Source organism: Taeniopygia guttata, chromosome 6 (genome assembly GCF_048771995.1).
Source record: "Taeniopygia guttata chromosome 6, bTaeGut7.mat, whole genome shotgun sequence".
NCBI classification, from domain to species: Eukaryota; Metazoa; Chordata; class Aves; order Passeriformes; family Estrildidae; genus Taeniopygia; species Taeniopygia guttata.
The window spans coordinates 8,770,916-8,796,345 of record NC_133031.1 but is presented as its reverse complement, the minus strand read 5'-3'; the positions used below and the strand labels follow the sequence as shown (position 1 = coordinate 8,796,345).

The 25,430-nt window shown below is 39.6% G+C and overlaps 2 protein-coding genes across 10 annotated transcripts in view; one reads left to right on the top strand and one right to left on the bottom strand.

Moving 5' to 3' along the window:
• Positions 1-5,534, top strand: part of PHYHIPL (phytanoyl-CoA 2-hydroxylase interacting protein like) — a 54,406-nt gene extending 48,872 nt beyond the window's left edge. For both annotated transcript variants that reach the window (XM_012574432.5, XM_030275823.4), the window contains exons 4-5: positions 795-912; positions 4,282-5,534. In XM_012574432.5, coding sequence (XP_012429886.1) covers positions 795-912; positions 4,282-4,816 — 653 coding nt within the window. In that variant the 3' untranslated portion in view covers positions 4,817-5,534. The remainder of the gene's footprint in view (positions 1-794; positions 913-4,281) is intronic.
• The window catches only part of FAM13C (family with sequence similarity 13 member C), a 124,411-nt gene continuing 104,310 nt past the window's right edge, over positions 5,330-25,430 (bottom strand). For 4 of the 8 annotated variants that reach the window (XM_072930964.1, XM_012574428.5, XM_041717184.2 and 1 more), the window contains 9 exons: positions 22,036-22,246; positions 20,936-21,074; positions 19,502-19,583; positions 17,519-17,730; positions 12,907-12,990; positions 10,540-10,635; positions 9,121-9,320; positions 8,050-8,151; positions 5,330-7,301 (listed from right to left, as the gene is read on the bottom strand). In XM_072930964.1, the coding sequence (XP_072787065.1) occupies positions 7,178-7,301; positions 8,050-8,151; positions 9,121-9,320; positions 10,540-10,635; positions 12,907-12,990; positions 17,519-17,730; positions 19,502-19,583; positions 20,936-21,074; positions 22,036-22,246 (1,250 nt within the window). In that variant the 3' untranslated portion in view covers positions 5,330-7,177. The remainder of the gene's footprint in view (positions 7,302-8,049; positions 8,152-9,120; positions 9,321-10,539; positions 10,636-12,906; positions 12,991-17,518; positions 17,731-19,501; positions 19,584-20,935; positions 21,075-22,035; positions 22,247-25,430) is intronic. The other 4 variants (XM_012574429.5, XM_012574431.5, XM_032749079.3 and 1 more) reach the window with 3 other exon arrangements.

Sequence of the window (25,430 nt, the reverse complement as noted above, 5' to 3'; positions counted from 1 at the left end):
GGCATGTTAAGCAGAGGCAGCTGGACTGCCCTTTTCTTGTGCAATAGCTTAGCTGTCCCAAAGTGCTGTGCCTGGCACCACTGCTTGTCCGGGCTAGGAAAGGGCCACTTGTGTGCCTGTCTCTGGCTACCAGCACCTGTGGGGAAAGGTAGAAGGGCAGTTCCCTGACAGCTTAATATGTTCTGCTGTTCTGCCTTCTCTGCATGCTGCAAAGCCTCAGCACCACCAACACCCCGTCTCGAGGGTCTCTTTGGCCCCTCTGATTTATAAGGTTTCCTTAAGATGTTCATGACCTGCTGTCACTATGCATGCCTGTGTAAAAGCTGAGGACTGAGGCAAGCTCAGTATGAAACCTGCATTGGTTGGGAAGCCATTTAAGCTGGGCCTTAAGCAAGCTTTGTTAGTACTGTCATTGGTTATTGGCTCACAACCAGGTATATTGTAGCAAACAGTTTGCCAAATGGTATGAACCAGAGAGGGCATTCCAGAGCTCCTCTGCAGTCCTGAGCTGCACTGCAGTCCCAAATACAGGGAAGCCAGCTCTAACATAGGAGATCCTGAGCTTAAAGTTGCTGTGAGCTTGCAGAGTCTTTATGAGGAAGGAGTGGAGAGAATCACAAACACCTGCTCCTGCCATTTGATTTGCTTGTTGTCACTGCTGAAAACTGGAGCACGATGTGATGTATATTACCAAGACTCTGTTCCTAGTTTTCAGTCTGCATGTGTCTGTGGCTTTTGGAGAGTGTTGTGGTTTTTCCTGCCCCCTGTACTAGCAGTTTGTCTTTCCTTTCCAGATTATTCAAAAGTTCACCTAACACAGCTATTGGAAAAAGCTGAAGTGATTGCAGGCCGTATGCTTAAACTGTCTGTTTTTTATCGGAATCAGCACAAAGAATACTTTGATTATATCAGGTAAGAAACTAAACATATTCAAAGTCCTTTGGCAAAATAAAGGAGTAATGAAAACAAGTAGATAGAGACAGCTGAGCTGAAGCTAGAGCAGAATGTCTGTATGCTTTATAGCCCATTCAGAGGAAGACAAAGAATAAAACACAACTCGTTTCTTTCACCTTGCTTAACTCAGCACCTCCATTAGGCAATAAAAGATTTTGAAGCAGGAACTGAGGTACTCACAGGGACTTCAGCCTGATTAAAGCATCTGTAATCATAATGGAGAGTTTAGTAGTTAAATATTTCCATTGTATTGAGAAATTAAGAGTGAAGTGACTGACAGTAGGGGTATACAACAGTGTGCACAGGCAGTTGCCTGCATGTAAGAGTTCCATCTCAAATATTTGCTCTCCCTTGTACAGTCATCCCATTTCCATGCCCACAGACTGCAATCTGAATGTTAATTTATAGGCCATGTGGGGAGGGAAAGGTCATTATGTTTAGACAGTGTTAAACTACTGTGCTTCAGCAGGAGTGAAAAAACAGGATAGCTGAAGGTAGGTTCCCTGTTCTGCTGGAGACCCAGTGTGCCCTCCACACATGGTAGGAAGCATCAGTGCAAGAGAAAAGCAGACTTTTTGACAGGAGTGAAAGCTCGTGCTGCATGAGCAGGAGCAGCCACAGAGGGCAACCCTCTCCTGTTAGAAGAACATGGATGAGAGGTAAGCAGTGTGTTGGAAGCCTGCACAACTGACTGTGCTTTAATATTCATCAGGAGATGGGGCTCCTGCTGGGCCACATAATTTCAGTTTTATGTGAGTGTCCCACTAGTACCTGCCTAGAAGGGAAAGTTTTTAAAACAACTCAAGGCAATCCAGCTTCAAAGAACAGGCACCACTATATTTGGAAACATTCCCACTTTATAGTCATGGGTACTTAATTTATTCCAAGAGTGTATTGAATATTGCAGATAATGGGCTTGCTCTTCCCTGTCTGTGTTTTGGAAGGTTTATTTTATTGCACATAGGGACACAGCTGCAAAACTCAGTAGAGGTAGAGAATAAATTGCAGTTGTTGAGGCTCTTTGAGGCCCTCGTAACCACTGCTGCCATCCTGGGCTGGATACCACAGAATGGAAATGCCTGTGCTGTTCTGATCCTCATGTTGCTTTGTGTTCAGCTATGTAATCATAGTGCATCTACCTTTGTGTTCATTAGTGTTGAAAATTGCCACTGAAGTGCATTTATAGCTGTGGGTTTGGCCTTGATCTGCCAAATGTGACTCTAATTGATTGCACTCTATCTGTTCCTCTTCCTGCTATGTTATTTCTTGGTTTGACACCAATAGAGATGGGTTTGTTTTCCCTCTGTTAGTGAGCTAACAGAGACAAAAAGCTGTTTTACCAGGCCGGTGGGAAGCTACACTACCAGAACTGGCTGATGGTCACTCCTTTTGATCAGTAATAGACTAATACAGCCACAAGGGCTAATCCTTCCCCAGTATACCTGTCTGTATGTTATATTAAAAGCCCTAACCACGTGATTCCTATTAGGAAAATTCCTTGTCATCCCATGCCTGCCATGGTCTCTGGTGTCATCACACAGCCTGGAAAAGCTCTGGTAGCATTGGCATACAGGCAGCTGTTCCTGGTTGCTAAAGCATCAGCCCCTAATGGAGGGGTTGAGGTGAGCTCAGAAGGGATGTTTGTGTCACTGCAGCCTACCCGGGCTGGGAGCACCAAAAGCAGCTCAGATCCCCGGAAAGGGCGACCTATAATTAGCCTAATTGGCCACTGGATGTCAGTGTCTTGCCACAGAAATGGAACATGCTTTCTCAGAATGAAGCCTGACTTTTCAGGTTGCAGAGGTTTCAGGTGGTTATTTAAGCTTATTCAACCTTTTTTTTTTCCCTCTTTTTTTCTCCCTAGTAATCTCTTCAGTCATAAAATACTAATTATACCCCCCCATTCCAATCGATGTCTTATGAAATAGGGCTTGAGACAATATAAGTAGGTAGTATTTGAATGGCTCAGAAAACTTCTGAAATGTATCTTAGGGTAAAATAGAGTGCTGCTGAGGAGATTACAAATAATGAAAAGAATAATCACAGCTGGAGATATTACTGTGTTAATTTAGAACTGTTTTGTAATGTATACAGTGAGTTTGTTTGCTTTGACTACTACCTCCCACTTTAACCAAGCAAAACCTTCTCCCACACAGCACCATTTTACATGGACTTGTTGCAAGTTAAACGAAGAGAGAGAACAGTCTTTCTTAGCTAGCTTCCCCTTTCCTAAAAGGAAAAAAGAAGAAAAAAAAAAAAAAAAGTAAAAGCAATTCAAGTGGGCAATATAAGAATCTCCAGCCCCACAGCCTCATGCATTTTTAGTCTGTCATGTAGTGAGTATAAGGATATTGTTCTAAGGGTACCTAGCAAATATGGTATTTTGCATGACTTTCAAAAAGGGCTGGGTCCCTTTCAGGTATTATGTAGTTGCAGGTGCAGAGGGAGCCAAAACTGCCACTGGAATACTTCCAGAGTTGTGTGGGACATGAATATTGGGGAATGTCCTGCTATACATAAAATCTCAGGTGCTAAGGAGGGTTAGAGGCAGTGTTTTGGTGTATTCTCCTAAATTTAGCAGCCTAATGCTGCTGAATGCAATTTGGGATTTGGGGTTTTAAAAATTCACTTGTTCATTGTACATTTCTTTTCATTGGAATAAAATTGAGATAAGTTTAAAAAAAAAAAAAAAGTTAGTCTTTTTTTTCCCCTTAGGACTAGTGACTGCAGAAGCTGGATACCAACCAAAATTGCCTAATTCTCTGTGCTCAGCTCTGCACTGATTGAAGTCAGCAGTAGCCCAATTAGACTTGAAATGATCATCTGGGGACAAAAAATACTGGTAGACAGTACACTCTTTCCTATAACCTCTCTAAAAAGCATCCTTTAGAAATAACTTTCATTGGCAGTTTTCTACATGAACTATATACTGCCTATGCTAAAAATACATATTAACAAACAGTATATTCAGCATATGGAGACTGACTTGCAATAGTCAACATGTGTTTATTGTTAGAAATGTAGTGTAAGTCTGAACAAATCAGCTAATTAAAGATATCTTTGTGCTTTTTTTGCCTGCATATGATACCCAGACAGAGAAGGCAGGCTGGAAAAACAGATTTTCCCCTTGAACAGGAGTTATTCTAGCTCTTCCCAAGTCTGATAGCACTTGATTTTCTTGGTCCTAAGACAATGAGCTCAGCTTCCAGTTTAATGGTTTTCCTTTGTGTCCCTTCAGTCCTGTTTCCAAACAGCATGATGTCCTAACTTACCACTTTTTCTTTGCCATGTGTTACAAAATAAACAATACCAGTCCTTCATTTGTAGAGAGCATCATGGGAATGCTATGCAGCCCTCTGTTAAGGATAACAGTGGCAGCCATGGCTCTCCAATCAGTGGGAAGCTGGAAGGCATCTTCTTTAGCTGCAACACTGAGTTTAACACTGGGAAACCACCCCAAGATTCACCCTATGGAAGATACAGGTATGAGATTGCAGCTGAAAAACTCTTCAACCCAAATACTAACTTGTACTTTGGAGACTTCTACTGCATGTACACAGCCTACCACTACGTCATCCTCGTGATCGCCCCCGTGGGGTCACCAGGAGATGAGTTCTGTAAGCAGCGCCTTCCCCAGCTAAATATAAAAGATAACAAATTTCTGACCTGCGATGAAGAAGATGGGGTCATGGTTTACCATCATGCCCAGGATGTTATTTTGGAAGTAATTTACACTGATCCTGTGGATCTCTCCCTTGGCACAGTTGCAGAAATTACTGGTCACCAACTTATGAGCTTGTCTACTGCAAATGCAAAGAAAGATCCCAGCTGCAAGACCTGCAATATCAGTGTTGGACGTTGAAACTTCCCTCATTCCTTAGGAGCCTTCAAACCTCTGTTGCCCATTTCCATAGTCAGACAGTTCTGTCGGAAGCATGCACATGCCGCTGTCACCAAAAGCAACTACCAGTCTTCAAAACCTCCAATAGCCTTCTTAGGATTTCTTCTCTCCCTCTTTCCCTTCTGTTCCCCCGATGCTTTAAATGATTAGAAGTCCTGGATTTCTTTCTGGCAACCATTTATACCTAGATGCTGCAAAAATTGTTTTCTGTTTCTTGCCAAACATAACAAAATCCTATATAAACTGCTTTAGCAAAATAAAAATAACGGCTTATAAATGGTGTTTAAATATGCGTTAATTTTAACTACTGAACAAGTACTGGGATAACTGAACAGCATGAAAGGTTGTAATTGCAGCATGATTTGAATTTCAGAGCCTAGAAATGTCAGCACTTCCAACGTGTTGTTTGACAGTGTTATTTATGTTATTTATATTAGCTAACTGAAAACAGAAACTGTGTCTCGACATAATAAATATAATAGAAAAATATTTTATTTGTACTGTTGTATAAAATATTATACAATCATATAGAATATATAGATTACATTTTAATATCAATTGTATACATGTCATTAAATCATTTTCCCTTATCAAAGATGTAGTTTGTAAACTTCAAATAGCTCTGTATCTGTTCCTGTTGCTCTAGATGACTTTAATTAAAACAGATTTATGAAGACCATTTCCGATTCATAAAAGTTAAGTTATAAATTATTAAATCAGTACACTGAAACAACAAACGGCTGAAAAATAAAAAATTCCTTTTTTTAGTGTTCATATTGTTTCCTCCATACTACTTGAAGATGTGTACATCTTCCAAATCAGGCCATTACATACGAGATAAATACAAACATGGTCAGTACATAATAGGCTTTATAAAATCAAAATCTTCTTACCAAGATAAAAAAAAAACAAGATTGCCTATACTATGTGGTCAATACAAAATGACAGGTAAAGCAAAACACTAAAGATGATTCAACTGCTTCCAGTCCCTTTTTTTTTTTTTTTTTTCTTTTCTTTAAGTAATTCTTCCCTCCTTTCTGTCTGGGGTAGTAATTTCCCAGAATCTCTGCTTTTCGTTTCTAGTACAAAACCTGCTGATAATCTTTCTCTTACTAATCCACTTTTCACACCAATGGCCTATCACAAACAGTGACAATACTCCTTAATATTACAAAGTGTGGTGCTTTGAAAGTTAAGAAAGATGTGTAAATCTAATGGAAAAATAACTTTTTATAACCTTATCTTCAGTAAACAAGAAGTCTAGCAGTCCTCATCAGATAACTGTGACACTCACTTATATACCATGTACTTTATCTACCCAAAATATCTTAGCATAATGCAGTAATCTAGTCCTGTTTTTATATATATGTGGCAATTTATAACACAAGAAGTACTTCAACATCTTACAAAGTGCATGCGTTTAAACGAGCTTTGGTAGTTAGAGAAGCAAATGTTATAGCGTCAGGCAAACCAAGGTGCAAAGGTCAATAGAGAAATCAAAATTAGCATGTAGTTGATCTATTTACTGACTTCTAAATTCTGTGAGCCAGGACCTGTGAACTAGTGAAAAGGACAGCAGCCAGTACATTTGATCCATCTTTTCTCAGCAGCCTGTAGCTGTTTCATTTTGCCAAGCACTTTCCCTTATTCCTATAACACCACTAGTTCCATTTGGCAGTCTCCTTCTGGCCTTTTCTTCCATAAGCAGCATCGCTCTGCTCTGCTCCCAGCCCTGGCACTGCTTCTTCCTCCACACCTTTCTTTGAAGCCACTGAATTGAATGGCAACTCTGTCTTGACAGCTAGAGTATGTTCTGAGTGTTTCTTTCACTCACTCAAATTCATTTCTTTTAATCTAGTGAATCAGCACCTTAACAGCAAACATTACCAATTAATTATAATACATGTTAATTCTGGAAACAAACATGTGGCACTTCAGCGTGTCCTAAGATGTACACTACACTTTAGCATGTACTAAAAACCTGCAGAACATTTCTTCACACTTTTAGAGCAGGTCAAACTGAGAATCTACGTTACTTCAGCATCCTTTTAATTTCTTAACATTCTCACAGTGCACTTCAAGGCTTTTTCTAAAGGAAAAATATATACTATATTCCACTCACCCGTGCTTAATATTCTTGCATATTGCTGTCCTCTCTCATCACAGCTATTATAATTGGTAAAGTGCATCAAAAATCTCAGTGTGTCAAATAATCGTGCAGCAGACCAAGACCTGTAAAATTACTTTCTCTTTTTCATTACTTGTTTGTTTGCTTGGATTTTTTTTTTCCCTAGAGAACAATGTCACAGCATTGCATTCACTTCAAATCGTTTTGGAAATATCATGCTTACTGATGAGAACCTCCAGGAGCCTGATTTTGGCTTTTGTGTGCTTGTATTCAGAGTATTCCTCAGCCATGGGCACCCGATCTTCTTTCTGAGGACTCCTATGAAATGCAAATAAAAGCATTTTATCACTTTTTATGAGTAATAAGAGAAACAGTCTTAAAAATTAATTCTGCAACAACTGATGAGGATTGGGGATTTTTTACTAATTGTAAATTACTAAGATAATTTGACAGGACCAAAAAGCTCTAATAGACAGAAATAAAATCACATTTAAAATACTGAACTTTCATATACTAGACGACTTTCTTGACAACTGTGGAAGCATAATTACTTGAGTCTCAAATAGGCAGAGAAGTCATAATAGTGCTTTGAAAACTGTTACCAGTTACCACTGTTACCAGTGCCCATATACATCATGGTTTTCAATAAAAAGGTTTGCTAAATGAAGAGGAGGAAAAGCAGAGTGAAAAATGGCCAGTATTTAATACTGGGTAAAAAAAACAGTGGCTTCTGGTTTTAAAATCTGGCTGTTTAAAAATGGCCCAACTGCCAAGTCTGTTCCCTGCAGAGTGACATCCTCAGAAAGAAACTTTTAGCAGCCTCTCTTGAGCTCAGGGAATATCCTGTGCTGAGGTGGGTATAAACCCATTGCAGGCTTGTCCTGGAAGATCCCCAAATCCTGGCTTTCCTCATGGATGACCACATCTTGAAGGAGCTAAGCAGAGAGATAGATGGACATCTCCAGGGTGTTTCCTGCCTTAGGTACAGCCCCTTTGGCCTGCTCACCCAGAGTGCCCACCCTCACAGAGACCCAAAGGGGATAAGGAGAAGGTTCTGATGAATTACCTTCCTGTCTGCCTGTAGAACTGCTCCTCAAACTCTCGAAGAGCCTTGCGAAGTCTCTTCTTATCAGCTCTTGTTTCTCTGAGATGTTCGAGCAGAACTGGCCTGTGAAACAGAGGAACATGAAACCCCCTTGTGCTTGGGAGATTGTAAAGCCCTGGATTTGAGCTTCTGCTCTGAGCCCTTGGCAGGCACTGACCAGAGCCCCAAGACACTCCATCACACTCCATACACTGTTGTACTCCTTCCCTCTTGCTGGCATTGCAGCTAATAAAGGGAAGGCAGAGACTCTGGTCAATGGAAGAGGAGAAGCATTCAGGACTGAGCCTTACTGCTGGCCTAAATTCCCTGTGGAATTAATGGAGTTGACAGGGCTCAGTGTCTCACAGGAGGAAATGCTGTAACTGAATTACAGTCAACATACAAGCCCTGCTCCTATTTGCAGCTGTTCCCAATCATTACTGTGATGCACTTGAAATGCTAGTGGTACCCAGAAGCATAATTTTTGGAGGCCATGTTTTAGCTAGTGTTCAGAGAATAAGGGTTTAAGCAGAGAGAGAATTGTTACATTTGCTCCTAGTAATTTTTTAAAATAATGACAAAATGCACAGAAATATCTTCCCAGCATTTATGAGCAAACTACTGTGCACATAGTTGAATTACATAGAAATCTTAAGTAATTTTTATTTGATCTCTATAGTGTTAGAGTCTAGTTAGCTTCATTTATGCATCTAAGACCTCCCAATCAAAATACTAAAGAAAATACCATCCCCTAAGGTATAAGAACACATCTGTTCCTGGAAGGCACAGTCTTCAACAGGTTACCTTTCTCTTCCTGGAGACAAAAAGTTGGCACAAAGTTGTTTGAATAAACAGTTCAAACCACCAGTGTGCTGCCCAAACAATGAATCTCCTCTGCCTCCTCTCTCCCATAAAAAAGCACTGAATCACTCCTTCGGTATAGAATATACCTATGCAACAGGTATGGCTCATATTTCAGGCTCATATTTCACTTACAAAGCCTACAATAAACATTTTAAAACATTCAGGGGGGAAAAAAGAGAGAGAACTTACATTGTTGCCTCATGTAAATTGGACATTGACAAGGCTGTTTGCCTGTAAACTTTCTTTTCATCCAGAGGTGAAATATGTGCAGGCTCACTCTCTTCCTGTGAGTAACACAGGTGCTCTTCAACAGGGAAGCAAGACATTGAGCCAGATGATAACTCATGGCTGCTTTGAGAAGGATCTTCATCTGAGTCTTCCTCCTCCTGCTTGAGAAATGCAAAACATTATCAAATTAATTGTTTAAATGACAATGCTTCCAGTTGTAGGCTGACAACATAAAGAATCAGGATCTGACTTCCTGGATGTATTCAAAACAGAACACACATATTGGAAGGTTTACCAGGTCTACCTGAGGTTGTTCATGAAAGCACTCCTGGGGTCACTGGGTTACTGTGCATTGCCTACCAGGAGTAAAAAGGACAGAAGCTGGCCCTGCTCCCAAGTATCTCCAGCCAGCAATTTATTGCTGTCTGCCCAAAAGCCTTTACATGTAGCAGAGATTTAACTAATATTCTGTATTTATGTAAGCAGTGCAGTCTGTCTGGAACTTTGCTCCTCTTATATACACATCTCCTGCATGGATATTATATCCAGATCTTTTGACTGTAGAAAGAGTTGGAGGGAGAGATTCCACAGTTTTATAGCTACTAGTGTTAACTACTAAAGTAGACTGATATTGGTGTCTTGCTCACATTCTTCCATCCTCAGAAAAAAAGCTGCGCTATTGAAAGTAACGCTTAAACAAAAACTCCACAGGGCAAGGCTCCCAACAAGTAACACTTAGGGGGAATTTCAGTGAAATTTTTCAATTAAATACCCGTATACAAGTATGCCAAGCTTTGCACTGTGATTTCACAAAGAAATGTAAGGTTACACTGTCATCTAACATGACAATAATATTTTTTTTAATTGACCTAGCCCTGCCTACTATTAGATTAGTATTTTTGGTAGACATGCTAATTAACTTCCACTGTCTTCACTCACTATGAGACCAGTACTGTTTCATTGTACTAATATATTATTAAAGTACAACAAATTTCATATATGTGCTCCATGATTGATAAAAGAATTGCTGATAAGATGTAACAGTTAGGTATAGTGACAGCAGGGTCCTTCATGGAAAGAGAGGGGTTTCCTTTTGTGTTGCAGATGTTTTCCATGATGGAAAACTAATGTCAGCATTTGCTGTCTTACCCAGCCCACTGAAGTTCTTGCCTCAGAAACTGCTGCTGTACGTTGGAACCTCTAGCATGCATAGAAGTTGAATTTTACAGAGCATTTTGAAGTATCAACACCCTGTATTAACCAACAGGCAGGTTTTTTTGCTATCAGTTGTTCTATTGTTGCTAAATGGACATACAGGTACAAATCAAACACAACATTTTGTATGTTTCCTTGACAATGGATTAATTCTTTCCAACTTACAATTGTTGTGATCAAAGATGGGGCAGCCAGAAGTTTCTTGATAATTCTGTATCTGTCATAAAGAGGTTTCATGAGACTCTTTTCTTGCTTAGTTACCTAAAGAGAAATCATAACAGAACATAGCCCTCAAAAATTAAAAAATAAAAAGTAAATTTAAAAGTTCTCATTTTCTCCTGTAAAGCTGAGAAAGGTATTAGAAGAGTATGAGCAGATGTGTATTTTGCTTCAATAGATATTCCATGGGAACTGTAATTTAATCTATGCAATTTCTAAAAAACAAAATGACAATTATTTTCTAATGGAGAATACCCAGTGTGTTTTCTCACTTTCTTGAGCCACACTGCCCAGGCAGAGGGCGAATAATTCTCCCTCTGAGGCTGCTGCTAGAGCAGTAGGAGTTCAGATGTGCTGCTGCTGTGCCTTGCATTGCCAACTCACCTCCTTTGCTGTGATGACAGCAGCAGGAATGGCACAGTCTGCCTGGGACAAGGCACTCGTTGGGATGGAGAGCGCCAAGAGCACGGCTCTGCAGCCTCACATGGAGCTGCTGTGTGCAAGGTTGCTGCCTGCATCCCTCACCAGAGCTGCCTTCCACAAGGGGGATTTACCTTCTGTTCATTTACTTTGTTCTTGGTCTTTCATGAGCACTTGGAGCATTGATTTGGAAGGGAATATGATTTAAAATCAGGTGTTAAGTGCCTGATCCAGCCAACAAACGTTCACAAATACAAAAGTACACCTTAGGGAAACTAGCTATGCACTTGATTGACTTACTGCATTAAGAAAAACAAAAAGCAGCAAGTAAATTCCACAAGGGGAAAAATCCCCAAAACAAGACAAATCACCTCCACCCCTCACAGCCAACCAACCACACCATGCCACCACACCCCCAAAATATAATTTTTCCCAGTGGTAAAATGTCCAAACAGTCATTTGCTCCCTAATCCACCATCAGCCTCTTCTCATCAGCTCCCACACCTATGAGCACTCACTGGGTGCATGTTCTCTCATTTTTGGCACTGCAGAGAGGCCCAGGTGCACCCACTCAGATGAGTGGTAGGTCTGAAGAGCCACAGAGTGGCTGATGGCACAGGCAATAGTGCAGAGCTGCTCAGACAGACAAACATCTGGTCAGCAGGAGCAAGGGGGACAACAGACAAACACAGGCTGGTGACACTGCACACATCTGGCTGATGGAGGCCTTAGGGACCACTTCTAGAGCCACCCTTCACTGCGGAATGTCAGGGCTTGCCTATCCTAGCCCAGCTACTTCTCTTCCCCAGGCACCATGTTCCATTTAACTACAAGCCAGAATGCCAAACAAGCCAGAAGAGGTAATTTTTTTGCTTTAAACTGGTCAATGGTCTCTTTGTCTGACCTTGTCAGGTAATTCTGGATAAAGATGGTGCTGAGCCATACCAGACAGCAGGACAAACCTCAGCCCCAGCACACTGCACTGTGTTTCCAGGCTGCTGTTACAGAGCTGCTTCAGCCCTCAGGACACCCTCTCTGAACCCTGTGCTACAAAGGCACCCCGTTATTCTCTTTCCTGTCTCTGAATCAAGTCTCTTTTACCTCTATATTGCACTAATAATACCTTTTTTTGTTTTCCTTCTCAGGAAATATAATTTCTTCATACCCTTCTTGCATACTTACTCCATCCCTCAGCTCTCATTCCAAGCCCAAAGAAGATGGGAAAAAAATGAGACCAGAATCAGATCATGATATTAACAGCTGGCATATTTTTGGGCAAACAATGGTGCAAGTTCCCTTTTCCTCTACCACAACAACTACTAGCCAAAAACAGACATTCACAAGAATACAGACATTGATATCAAAAAGAAATTCCTCAGCTATGTAGAAAAATTTTCAAATCATCATCTCACCAATTGTGGCATTTTTTGTTTGCCCCTATATTCAGCAATGAAGTCCCTTGAAGGGATTTTAAGAAATAATTTAAGTCCTGCTGTGTAGTAAAGGCAAACACTATGACATGTCCTGTAATTTTGTAGTTCATATCTCCGATGGTGCCCTATATAAAACTTTCCTCAGCTGATAAGCATTCTAATCATACATGATAGCAGAGCCAAATCTGCTGTGAATATATAGTCTTCCAATTTTATCCTCACATCTTGCATTTTCCAATCATGGAGAGATACAGAGTCACTTTTTATTTTACTTTAATTTCTAACATATTAACTAAATTCTCAGTATCAAGAAATAACATTTATACCTGAAAATTAGTTTGAAATAACTGAAATTAGGTTAATTGTGTAAAATGAATCTAAATATATTTAATATGCCAAAAATATTGGTGAGAGAAGTTAGATAATTTTTAATTTAGCTATCTTTCCATGGCATACTTACAGGTTGTCCATGAATACTCTCAAAATATAGTAGACATTTCTGAAGATTGATTTTTTCCAAAGCCATTTGCTTTTTTGTCATATCCTATTTAAAAAAGTTATTTATAAGATTGTGAGTCAGGATTGCATGACAAGAGTACAGGTACATATCTGTTTAATAATCTCTTCTTCCCTGATAAACATTAATAATGAATTCTATTTCTGTCTGCACTGAGGTCAATGGGGACTTGGCATTAACTTAGCAAGAAAAGAGTCCAAAATTACACAACATATATATTAAGTATGTTTAGTTGCAAAAAATGAGAACAGCCACCATTTGAGACAAAATACTCAGAAAGCTGAAAAATTGCATAGAGAGCATTCCTCAACTTTTTAATTATTCATCAAGAAAGAGAAATAGATTTGCCTTGGCTGGTAAGGGAAGTAGAACATAAAGATCTAGCAATGCAAACCCAACCTGTTGTGGTAAACAGCTTATTTCTGTTCAAAAATTGTAATATGAATCACTGGTACCCAAAGAATTTTGATTTTTCAGTGTTGGTGAATAATGAGTATCTGTCCAGGTGTGTGCTGCGGGGAGCACATAGTGCAATAGGTATTTGTCTCCTCCCTTTCCCCAGCTAGACCTGCCCCTGGCAGTTGCTTTTTTTCACCTGGGCCAGAGCACCAGGGTGAACATGAAGAGAATGTCATTTCCCACAGTCTCTGCCAGGTCACAACAGGGCCACATGGGTTAAGGCCAGGTGTTCCAATCTGTGGGGGGGATGAAGTCGTGTGAAGAACCATGGAGTTTGGGGCACACACACAGGGGACCTTCCTGCAGAAAGCTGATGACAAGGGGGCTTGTAGTGACAGCTAAAAAGTGGCTACTCATTAGACCCTACCTTTAAAAATAAATCAGCCTTGGAGAAGTGACACTCTTCTAATATCAGAGCACCTTGCTACTAACTTCAACAGGAGCAAAACCTTTTTCCTTTGATGCTCAAATGCAAAAACAGCACAGAGCCATTAATCAGAACTGCTAATCACATTTTCCTAAAAGGTCTGCATGAGTTAATCACTCTAAAATCATCTGTCATTCACGTTAAGAGATGAGCTGCTAACTAGAATGCAGAAATATTATAAATCAGCTAATTTGTTTATTTATTGCTAGTTCCGCAATTAATACAAGGTTAATTCTTTCAAAAACTATTAAGCCTGGAGCAGCTGGGTGGTTAGGAAGAAATGGGGTGATCATTAATATTGATTTTACACAAGAGAAACAATCTCAAGAGGGCTTAGCATTTGAGCCTATTTCATTAGCTCATTTTATTAGCAATCTCAAGACAGGTTGGTATTCAGCTAAGTTTGAAATAGCTGATAATTTCAAAATGAGAGAAGGCAGCTGAAGTCACAAACTACAGAATTGTCTGAGACATCTTAAGACTGTAGGCTACACACAGCAGCAGGAGATTCAATGCTAATTAAATAGAAGCACTGCTTCATAGCCAAGGAGAATATGAACTGAAGTGGGTCAATGATGAGAAGACAGATACATAAAGGGAGCCAGTCTGAGAAAAGCCTTGGGGGACAGGCTGCAAACATTCATACAGAAGGTAAAAGTTATTTGTAACATAGAAAGAAAAAGGGGACTTCACCTAAAGATAAGATAGTAGTTTTGTTTTCACAACTTGGAACAGAGGCACACAAAGTGTTGTATACAGTTATCTTCCTTACTAGTCTGTTCTGTTCCCTGCATGCTTATGCCTTCAAGCTCGCTGTTGTTTTTCCAGACAGAAAATACTAACTGGGGACAGAAGGACAGACAGCCCAGTGAGGGCTGGGCTTGCTCAGAGCCTGTCAAAGGCAGTGCTTTGTTTCCATGCAGGCACAGAGGCAGCTTCCCAGGGCCTTAGTCTGCCACTTGGGGATGTGTGGTGGCTCATTACAAAGCAGCATTTTACACAAACTTAGAAAAAAGAAGTATAAAGAAAGGCAACAAGAGACATGACACCTGCATAGAGCAGTGCCAGTTCCCATCAGGCCAGCTCCAACCCTGCCCCCCTGGGAAAGGCTGGGAGCCAGAGCTGAGCACCACAGAGCTGCTGCTCCCCAGGGCACTGAGGCACAGCCCAGCCACCCCGCACTCCCTTTGGATTCCGAGTTGGGTCTTGGATTTGTTTTGTGGGGGATTTGGTACAGCTTTTTAAATAATATTGTTAGAAGTGTGTTTATTTGCCTTTTATCTCTTGAACTCCTACATCTTTATTTTTTTCTTAAAGCCTTGTACCTAAACCCAAGGTGAGCTATTACATAAATTATCGTCTCCCAATAATATCTTGGGAGATGGTAATTTATGTAATAGATAAAATAATGGGTGGACACCCCTTTGTGGGGTACTGAGCCATTCACAGGCCATTTTTCTTTGCCTTCTCATTCAATAACTTTACTCACAAGCTTTTTTGCAGGAGTAGTGTTTGGTTCTGGAAACCATATTGTGCTGTTTCCTATTCAGATCTTGTGGTCTGTGCTCTTTAGGCATACTGAGATTCTACTCTGCATCTTTCTAAGGATACACATTTGTATTTCAGCAGGGCTTTAGAGGTTTTCCACAGGGAACTTCAGGGGAGAACATGGCAGGCTTCCATGGAAATCTATCTTTGGCCAAAATAACTAAACACCCAAATAGAAACAATTCACTGCTACTTAGTTTACTATTAATCTAGCTCAGATTCTAGTGCAGGATCGAAATGTTATATAGAAAACAAAATATTGTACATAAAATGTATCTACAGTAACACCAAAGTTGTTTGTACCTGAAATGAAGCCTTTGATCTTTGTTGTTACCACAGACATCCTTGATTCATTTCACATCATCAGTGCCACAAACCTCATTCTCCCCCAAAAGTCCAGGATGACTCATAATCAAAATCCAATCTTTTTTAGTGTTATGCTTAGGGAGCTACTAAAATATATCATTTTGGAATAGATCGATTTGATTTCATGTTATTCTCGCTCAAGCCTCTGTTCCCCAGCTGTTTTGATAACTATTACCAAGCACCTTTGCTAACAGATAGTTTTTAAAACACAAGTTCTCTCCACAAGAAAACAGAAAATTAATAAGATTTTTTTTAAAAAAATTAGAAAATATTGTCATGTGCCAACATTTAATTTACATTACTTCCTTGTTTGTGAAAATATTTCAAGCCCTCACTGCCATTTCCTAAATTTAGAAGGGTCTCTTGGACTATTAGGGTAAGTCCAAAAAATTTAAAACATTATTTTGATAGCTACTCCCACTCTTACTTTTATAAGAAAGTTTTTTGGACTGGATTTCATTACAGACATCCAATCTCACCTCATTAATAAAAAAATTAATGACTGAAAATATTATCCTACAGTCTGCACTGTTAGGATTTTAGAGCTATGTACAGAATAGCATGGTTTTGTTGCCTTTTTTGTTTTCTGGTTATGAAACTGTTTTTCCATATCATTTTTCTTTTTAAAAAGTAGCACATAAAAAGAAACAATCAAACAATCAGTCATGTATGCCCAAGATCTGAGAAGTGTGGCATTGTTATGCAGAGTCCTGGTTTTTATATAGCAACTAGTTGTTTAAGAACCAAGAATAGAAACAAAACAAAAATTAAAAATTATCTCTGCTGGGTACTCTCTGCTACTGAAATCCACCCAGAATAATTTCTTAGTTCTCTCATAGTTTAGCATTTAGTTCTTCACCCTCTCACCATTTCACCTTTCTAATTCACCAGCCAAAGTCTAAATGCTACTGTCTACACTTAGATTTTAGGTCCTTTTGAGGGCAGAATTCATTGTCTTGCTTGGCTGTAATACTATCAGGACAGCAGCATCCTCTGACAGCAAATACAGCCCCCAGAAAAGTGGGGGCTTTAGTATGTGTGTTTTAGTATGTATAATTTTAGAGAACCCTATATTGTGCCAGGAATGTGAAGGCACAGCAAATTTTTAATACATGTACTAGTTTTAAAACAAAAACTGATCTCCCAGCCTAGCAATCATGTTCCATGGAATATTGCTCCTACATTCAGAAGAGTTATTGAGAATATGGAAGGGAAGAGGCAGGATCAGCACAAATGTACAAGGTCAGGAGAGCAAAGCAGTCTGGATGGTTGTGCTGTCCCTGTCACCTCAGTGTGTGTTACTGACTCTGCAGAGGCTTTCAGCATTTCTCAGCTCAGAAGGGATCTTTGTCATCAAAATACCTTCAGCAATGTTTTTAGTCGCACAGTTTCTGTGGACTCAAGGTGCTCATGCTGCCACCATCTTCAGTATACCAGGATATGCAGGTCTGGGCACACAGCCTCAAGTCAGCAGGTTCCAGCAGTGCCTGGCAAACAGTTTCACATGTGCATCTCTGAGCAAAAAATGCTTAGCACTGCTGGAAAAAGCTTTCTGTACCTCTGCACCTGAGTGATTCTTCTCAAAACAGTCACTTCTGGAAACTGCACTAGAGCTCCCACCTCACTAGAGAGAAAATGCACTGCAGTGCCAGCAGACAGAGGACGTGCACCCCCTGGCACACCCTGAGCCAGCCACACACCAATATCTGCCTCAGGTGAGAGACTTCTGAGAGAACAGCCATGCTTCTTAAATACCTTAACAGTCTCAGGAAGGTTGAAGTGTTGTCTTTTCTCCTTTAGTCGTCTCAACACACTGTCCATGGTTTCTTCCACTGAGGGAGCTGGTTCCATGCTTGTGGCCTCCTGTGTGCCAGCCTCTTTAGAGGTGCCACTGCCTTCACAGTGCTCATTCCTTTGGGGCGCTGTGGAGGTACAGTTTTGCTCTTCTGACATTCTGAGTTTCAGCTCTGAAAGGCAAATTGCATGGCAAATAAATAAATTAGAATTATTTTCAAAGGAGTTTCCTCTGACACTACTAGGAAAAAAAAAAAACCCAACACTTTCCTACTTCTTGCATACAATTATTATCATACCACAAGCACATAGGAAAGTAGTTCTGCTTCACTCCAATGTGTAACATCTTTTCCTTCCTAGAGCAACTTAAACTCTCTCCCTTCCAAAGGCCACCCTGCCATGCCAACCCAGCTGCTCAAGTGGTCCTCACAAGGAGAAACAACCACTTTCTTAAATTACTTCCCTTGGCAGAAGAGCACCTGAGCGCCCAGCAAAGACAGCAGCTTCCCAGTCAGCAGCCTGCCTGGATGTGATAAAGCATGTGACTCTATTAACTTGACACTGAGCCAAAGCCCCTGGAGCTCCAGGGACCTGTACAGAGCAACAAGGAAATTGAATTAAAATCTGAATTAGCTCCCATAAAACCAGATTTTGTTCCAAGCATACACCTTTCTGGTGAAGGACCTTGGGCAAGGCAGGAGATTGATGTCTCCAACTGTATTAAATTTGTTGAAATCCATGCAGAAACAATAGCGTACTTTTTTAGCTGTGACAGTCTGAGGATATAGGCCAGCTTTGTGGGGAGAACCAGTAATTTTTAGTAAACCCATAGAGCTAGAAAGGATAGACAACCCTTGCAAACTTGAAGAGGGATCTACAAACATTTGGGTGCTTCCCATTTCAATTGTACTTGGTACGTGAACTTCATGACTCTGGTTTAATTTAAAAGCAGTGCCATTTTTCAGGATAATAAAAATCAAGGGTTGTCACAGGATTGAGGCATTTGGGATGTGAAGGTGAGGCTGATCTATGAAACCTAGACCCTCTGGATAGGAGGTTGAGTGGTTGAGTCAGAGATACAATTTTCAGAATAGTAACCATGTACATTGGCCATTTCTTTGCATTTGCCCTTCCTGGATTTGCAACACAGAGTTCAAGGGGAAATAATAATAGTAATCATCATCATCTAGCAGTCATACAGGATAGTACTCAAGGGAGAATTTCCAGAAGAAATTTACTTAAAGATAAGTTTCCAATTCTTTATTTACCACAATCACATTGTCTATCACTATATCCAGAATAGAGATGAAAAATAATACTACAGATAATACTACAATTTATTTCGTAGAGAGAATCCATTTATAACAGGGCAAAAAAAAAAAAAAAAAAAAAAAAAAGATTTAGATAAATTATAAATAGCCTTCAAAAAATCAATCAGTCTTGGCTACAGACTCCCCTAGGGAAAGCATCTGATACAGCCACAGATGTTAATAGAGTGGTATGCAGACAGCCAAGGGCAAAACCTGACCCTCAAGGCTAAATTTATTATCAAGGAAAGATCTGGTTCTATGATCAAAATAAATGAAACCCTAAAGAAACATTTGCACCTACATTTGTGCTATTACAAGGAAACTTTTAACTTCTATGTTTTAGACCCTCATAAAAGTACAGCATTGCCTTTTGCATGAATGTTTGTAGTGATGAGGGAGAGACGAAGGCTTTTTCCCCTTTCCTTTCTAGCCTTGGTATGAAGGTTGAACTGGCTCACTTTAATCCCTGCTTTCAGGAATCAAGGCAAGTCATATCACATAACATCTTTCTTGCCATTGGGAGTCTTATTGCCACACACTGTGAAAAATAAGAAAACTGACTCTAAAATGTTCCAGGTACACTCCTACTTCCAAAAGCTGCAGCAGCAAAGGGACACAACATGCTATGATGTACCTTTGAGCTGCTTCCGACCTTTGGCCAGAGCATTCATCCACTTCAGAACTTCAGGATTGGAAGTCTTGTCACCATGAGAAGGCTGAATGCAAAGGAAAATGTAAAGAATGTAAAGAAAGAGAAGGAACTGACAGTTAAAGGATCAAACAGATAAAACCCTCCCCACCCCCAGTGTGCTACAAAAATGTCTGTGGTTCTGACTGCACTCTATCAGAGTCATGCAGAGCATCTGGCTTGATCATGGCATTAATTTCTCATGGCTTATCTCTCCCCATTGTAACACAGTGCCACAAGGATCTGAGTGTTATGTCTCTGATCCCAAAAAGCACAGCAATGAATGTTTCAGTCTCTGACTAATTGGATAAATAACTTCGGTGACTTCAAAAGGATTGAACAACTACCTAATTTTAGTCAAGTTCCAAAGTGATTTCCAGGATGGTAACTGAAGCTCTCTGTCCTTTGCAGGAATAAGCTCTTACTTTAAGACAGGGATTCTCTTGGGAAACAGTATTTTTAGAATTAGAAATGACCTGCTTAATTAATCAAATGAAAAATTCTGTGCAGGAGTGATTTCAAAAGAAACAAACAACAAAGGCTTTGTAGATCAGAGATTATTTTGCATTTAGAAATTGCCTGCAAATTAAGGTGAACTTACACTGAATCTTCAAAACTCAGATATATAAAATTGCAGGAGTTTCACAAAATAAAGCTTCTGAAATATTTTATTTTCTGGCCATAGTGTGAGGGTTGTTTAGGCATGAAATTGTGCTCCTAGGAGCATATGATGACCACAGAGCCAAATAGTGCATAAGTTTAAGGTTTTGGCCATTAATGGGATTAAAAAGTAATATATAATTTGCTTCATTTGAATATAATCACAAACTAGTCACACAAAGAAAATATCACAAACTTCTCTATTTCATGCTGTACACCTCCTTAGCATCAGGTATGCTTTGGTTTCTTATACTGCACAATTTCCAGCACAGACCTCACCACTGACTTCAAACCCCCACAAGTTTTATTTCTCTGGTTTTTGCCATCAGCTTCTACAGAGCCCCAGGCTTTGGAGGTTCATAGGAGTCTGCCTGAATGAAGGGATCTGCAGAGCAGAACAAGTTTCCAGGCAAATTATTCCCTACAAAGCGAATAAGTAGCTTTTCACCTTTTGCACCATTTTATTTCACAGCCTGTCAGCCATGTTTCAATGATTCACACTTCTCAAAGATGAATATTTTGCAACAAAGGTAATCCAAAGACAATGTAGAGTCTCAGAACTACTGCATACACTGGAATATGCTGAAAAGCTATTCATTGAAGTTTTCCCTCTTTCATTTTACCAGAAATACCCAATCTCACATTGTTTTGAGTAAGTTTAAATACACTGGGATCCTTGCCTCCCTCTTGGAGTATTTACCTTTTCAATTATTGTCTTACCAGGTATTTTTTTTCTTGCTCAAACTTTTCTTCATACTTCCTAATTTTTCTCTTGAGGCTCTGAAGATGTTTGGTAAGCTGTGTTACTGTCTGTGGTTCTTTGCAGTCTTCACAGCTACACCTAGAAGAACTTCTTGGCCTGCAAAAGCCAAAATCAGAGTTGTGGGATCTAAGAGCTGGCTATAATGGACCCTGCATTTTCAGGCACACTTAACACTTAGCATTTCAGAAGTCATGGCTATTCTATTCTTCCACTGGATAGAGACAGCTTAGTTTTACAAAGTAAGCATAAAATAATTGCTTTTGCTTGAAGGCACCCCTAGAGTATTCTAATGGATTCACCATCTGCCTTTCATTCTCTCTTTTTTTTTAATTAATCGTGGGATTTCTGAATATATTTCAAAAAATTAATCTAGTAGGCAAAAGCCTGATCCAGTATTTACATTTAACACCCACACCTTTATTCACAAATCTTTTAAGTATAACAGGAGACTGTGGTGACATGATTTGTAAAAGTAAGCTCAGGGAGATTTTCTTTACTGGAAATAAACATTATCATTTTGAAGACAGTTTAGTTTCTGATTATTTACGGTTATGAGTCAATAGAGCTGATTATTATCCATATGCAGCTGAAGCTAAAGCTCCATATATAAGCTTTTAAGAAAGTTTGATTTCTCTCTGAAACTCACAGCCTGGTTTCTGGAAATCACATACATGCACTGTTCATATGCTTTATGTCACTGTCACCCCTCATCAGTGACTCAAGCTACAGCTCAATTACAGCTGAATTTTTTAGTATGATACCTAGAGAGCCCTCTCTATCTTGTGTTCACTCATCATTCTAACTACTAACATTTAGAATTGCCCTTGCTAACTATAATTAACAAAGACTTCAAAAATACATTGTACGCTGTTATGACTGACAAAACACTAGTTCCTATTTCTGGTGTTGCAAATTATTCATTTCAAAATATGCCACAATACAAACATCTGCTTTTTATGACATAACAACAACTGAAAAAAAATCCATGAAGAGTCAAAGGTTGCAAATTACAGAAAAAGTCTTAAAAATACATAACAATTAAAATAGATTTTCTTACATCATGAAAGGTTGAGCACTTGGTGGAGAAGGGGCAGACTCAGTGTCTAGATTAAACCTCTGACTTTGGCTAAAGATAGAGCAGCGTGGTGACAAGAGAGGATTGTCCCCATCTGTGATGTGATACAGCAGTCGGCTGGTCCCTTGGGAGTGATGTTCCTGTGGGCTGCTCTCCATGTCATTCTGCCAGTCCCTGTGGGCTGGCACAGGCTCTAGGAAGAAAGTATAAATCAGTGGGGACTGAGGGTCACTCACATGGGGTTGAGATACCAAGGTCAATAAAAATTTGTCTTTACAAAAGCATTCTAAGCATAAGTGAACAGCAAAGAGATCAGCAAAGTGTTGCATGCATGGTGGACACAGCACTGAGGATGAGAAAATAGAAGTACTGCTACTGGCTTCATATAAATCATTTTTGAGTTCCACAGGAGGAGGTGGATGGGTGTATTTATAAACTCTGAAGTAAAGATGGAGAGTTTCCCAGAATAAAAGCATTACTTGTATTTTCATAGATCTGTTTGTTTTTGAAAGCTACTTTCCTGAAGAAAACAGTGAGTGCCCACAATAAGTTTAATTTTGTTACTTATCATTTACTCCCTTGGTGAAGAGAAAGGAAGGTCAGAAATATAATATGTCCTGGTGCTAAGAACCTCCAGGGCTGCTTGCAGCATCCTGCAGGATTTTGTTGGCTAACAGTAACGTACCCTTGGCTCCAAGAGCACAAGATATGAAAATAACAACCACCACCAAGAGCATTCAATTTATTTACTCAAGGTCATGGGCAGTGGCTGCTCATTGGAGGAGTTATGTTTGTGGCACTGTGTTAACAATGAGTTGGACTGTAAATGCAAACCTCACCATAGGTCCCTTAAAAAGTAAAATTTGTTTTATAGTGATGGTCAAGCCAGAAAAAGTAGGAATTGACAAATCTCATCCCACTGGTTCTATTTATGGGTAGCATGAAATATAATGGCACATTACAGGGCCTACCTAGGGAACATCAGGGGTTAATCTTCCTGTACTCTACCTGCGTACATTGAAGGGAATATTCAATACTGAATCTTCTTCCTCACCCTCAGTAGCTGAAACTGATAAGGATGATCTAACCTAAGCAATATTTTTGCTATCAGATGATTGGGATTTAATGCAGATTATACTCCACAATCTCATAAAAGTTCTTGCCCAAATTTTTTTGTCTTGCTTTGCAAAATCAAAGTTTGTTCTCTGACTCAGATTCCCGTACAGCAGTTTCCACAGGATATTTTGCACCAGCTACATTATTATCTTTTTTTTTCTAAACCTGTTCATATATACAGCTTTTTAATTCATCTCTATTACGTTGCATTTCTAGGCAGCATGTGTGTCAATTCTGATCAATATTGTATTTGCCATATGTCATGAATTCCAATACATTTCACAGAATCTTTTTATTCAATGGAAGTCTAAAACTACACTTAAAAACAACTGTATATGAGTTTACTCACAGAAAAACTGGCAGGTTTAGGTAAGTTCTTTTACCTTCACTTTCAATTTTCTGCTTTGCACATGGGACATCACATTCCTATGCCGAGTATTTTTTTCAGGATTAGAAATGAATCTTTGTAGTACATTTTTATTTGCCCTCTTCCCAACAAATACCAAAACTGCAAATCCCTATTACTACACTATGACAGTGGTGAAAAAACAGGCCTGAATGGCACCCTTAAAAAAAAAAAACCCACTATATTTCTCTAAAAAATAGCAATTACAATGGCTTAAATGTAATTTTATTGGACACTATCCAACTGCTTTTGCTTTACAAACAACAAAACAATCCTATTGCATATTGTATAATCATGATTTAGTCTGTCAAGCAGAAGTTACATGACTTGCATTTATAAGCTCATCTACTCTTACCAGCATCATCAATTATAATTATGTTAAGCATTTTCACAATGAGACAATGTAGTTGATTATTAATTCTAACCTTGCATCTTTCCTCTAAGTACTTCATATGCTGTAGGTCAAAATCAGCTCTCCAAGACACCAGAGCAACACCCAAATCTCCAAAATCATGTATGAGATTCAAATCCTCCCAGAGAGAGACCCCAGGAAGGCACCTGGGAGAAGCAGGGGTAGAGCAGTGAGCAGTCCTGGGGAATCATGGACACTGACAACAGGCAGTGACAATGGCTGGAATCATTGGTGTTTTGAAAACAAAGAGTGTTCTCTTTTTTTGGGAAGTACTCTTTCCTTACTCTGTAACATTTTTTAAAATTAATACCTTTGGTTGGGTTTTGATCTGTTGCTGTGTTCTTTTGTTTTGTTGGGGTTTTTTTGTTTTGTTTTGTTTTTGGTTTTTTTTCTGAAGAGCAGTATTGTCAGTGAGAAGAACCTGGCTTCCCTTGCTTTAATTTCACCATATTTGAACTTCAAGAAACACATAATCACTGGGAAATAGGTTGAATAAGAACAATTGCACAATTTTTCATGTTCTGTTATTACAAGGAATAAGTTATTAAGTAGCAGTGCCCTCACTGTGAAAGGAAAATGATGTGATAAAAAGATCAGCCAGTCTGTGTTTGATAGGTGAAGGAAATAACTTTCCAACATTTGAACTCTGACTTCCTGTGGACCTAAAAATGTTCCTCTTGGAGAAAACAGCCATAGCACTGCTTATCCATTTGCTCACAGACATTTGCTGCTCCTCACATCAACAACCAGACAATGTCATAGGCCCAGCCCAGTCTCAGAAACAGAAGAAATGCACATGTCCGAGACTAAGCACTCCTGGAAGATAAATACACAGGACAAGTAGTGGCTGGTGCAGGTTCCGTGTAAAACCAATCACACAGAGTTCCAGGAGGTTCTTTTATTCTGCTAGCAAACAAAAGGGAGACAACCTGCATGACTGATAATTTGGGAATATTTCCCAAAGGCCAAGGCACTTTCATTTCCTTGGCCTTCTGACAGCAAGTTCCACAAGGCTTGAATACTCCTGCAATGTGCCATATATGGCCCAACTCTACTAGAAGTGCATTAAATTACTACTGAATGGTCTGGAGTGGTCAGCAAATAATTCAGACATTCATTTATTTCAGTGGCACAACTACTAAAATAGTAGGACATCACAGTGCGATGACAAGTTCTAACCAACCTCATTTTGAATTAATACTTGAGGCCATATCCTGATTCCAGTCCTGTGTATATCCTAAACAAGACGCTAAATATTATCCTAAGAGTAGCCCATGAACTGACCAAACTTCTACCTATCTTCATCTATCTTGTCTAATTTTAGCCTCTATTTTTGCCAAAACTCTACTCAAGCAAGTGACTTGCCCCTTAGCACCTCTTCCATCTCATCTACTCCATGCAGCTTAGCACTGACAGGAAAACACCAGAGGAATTAAAGCCAAA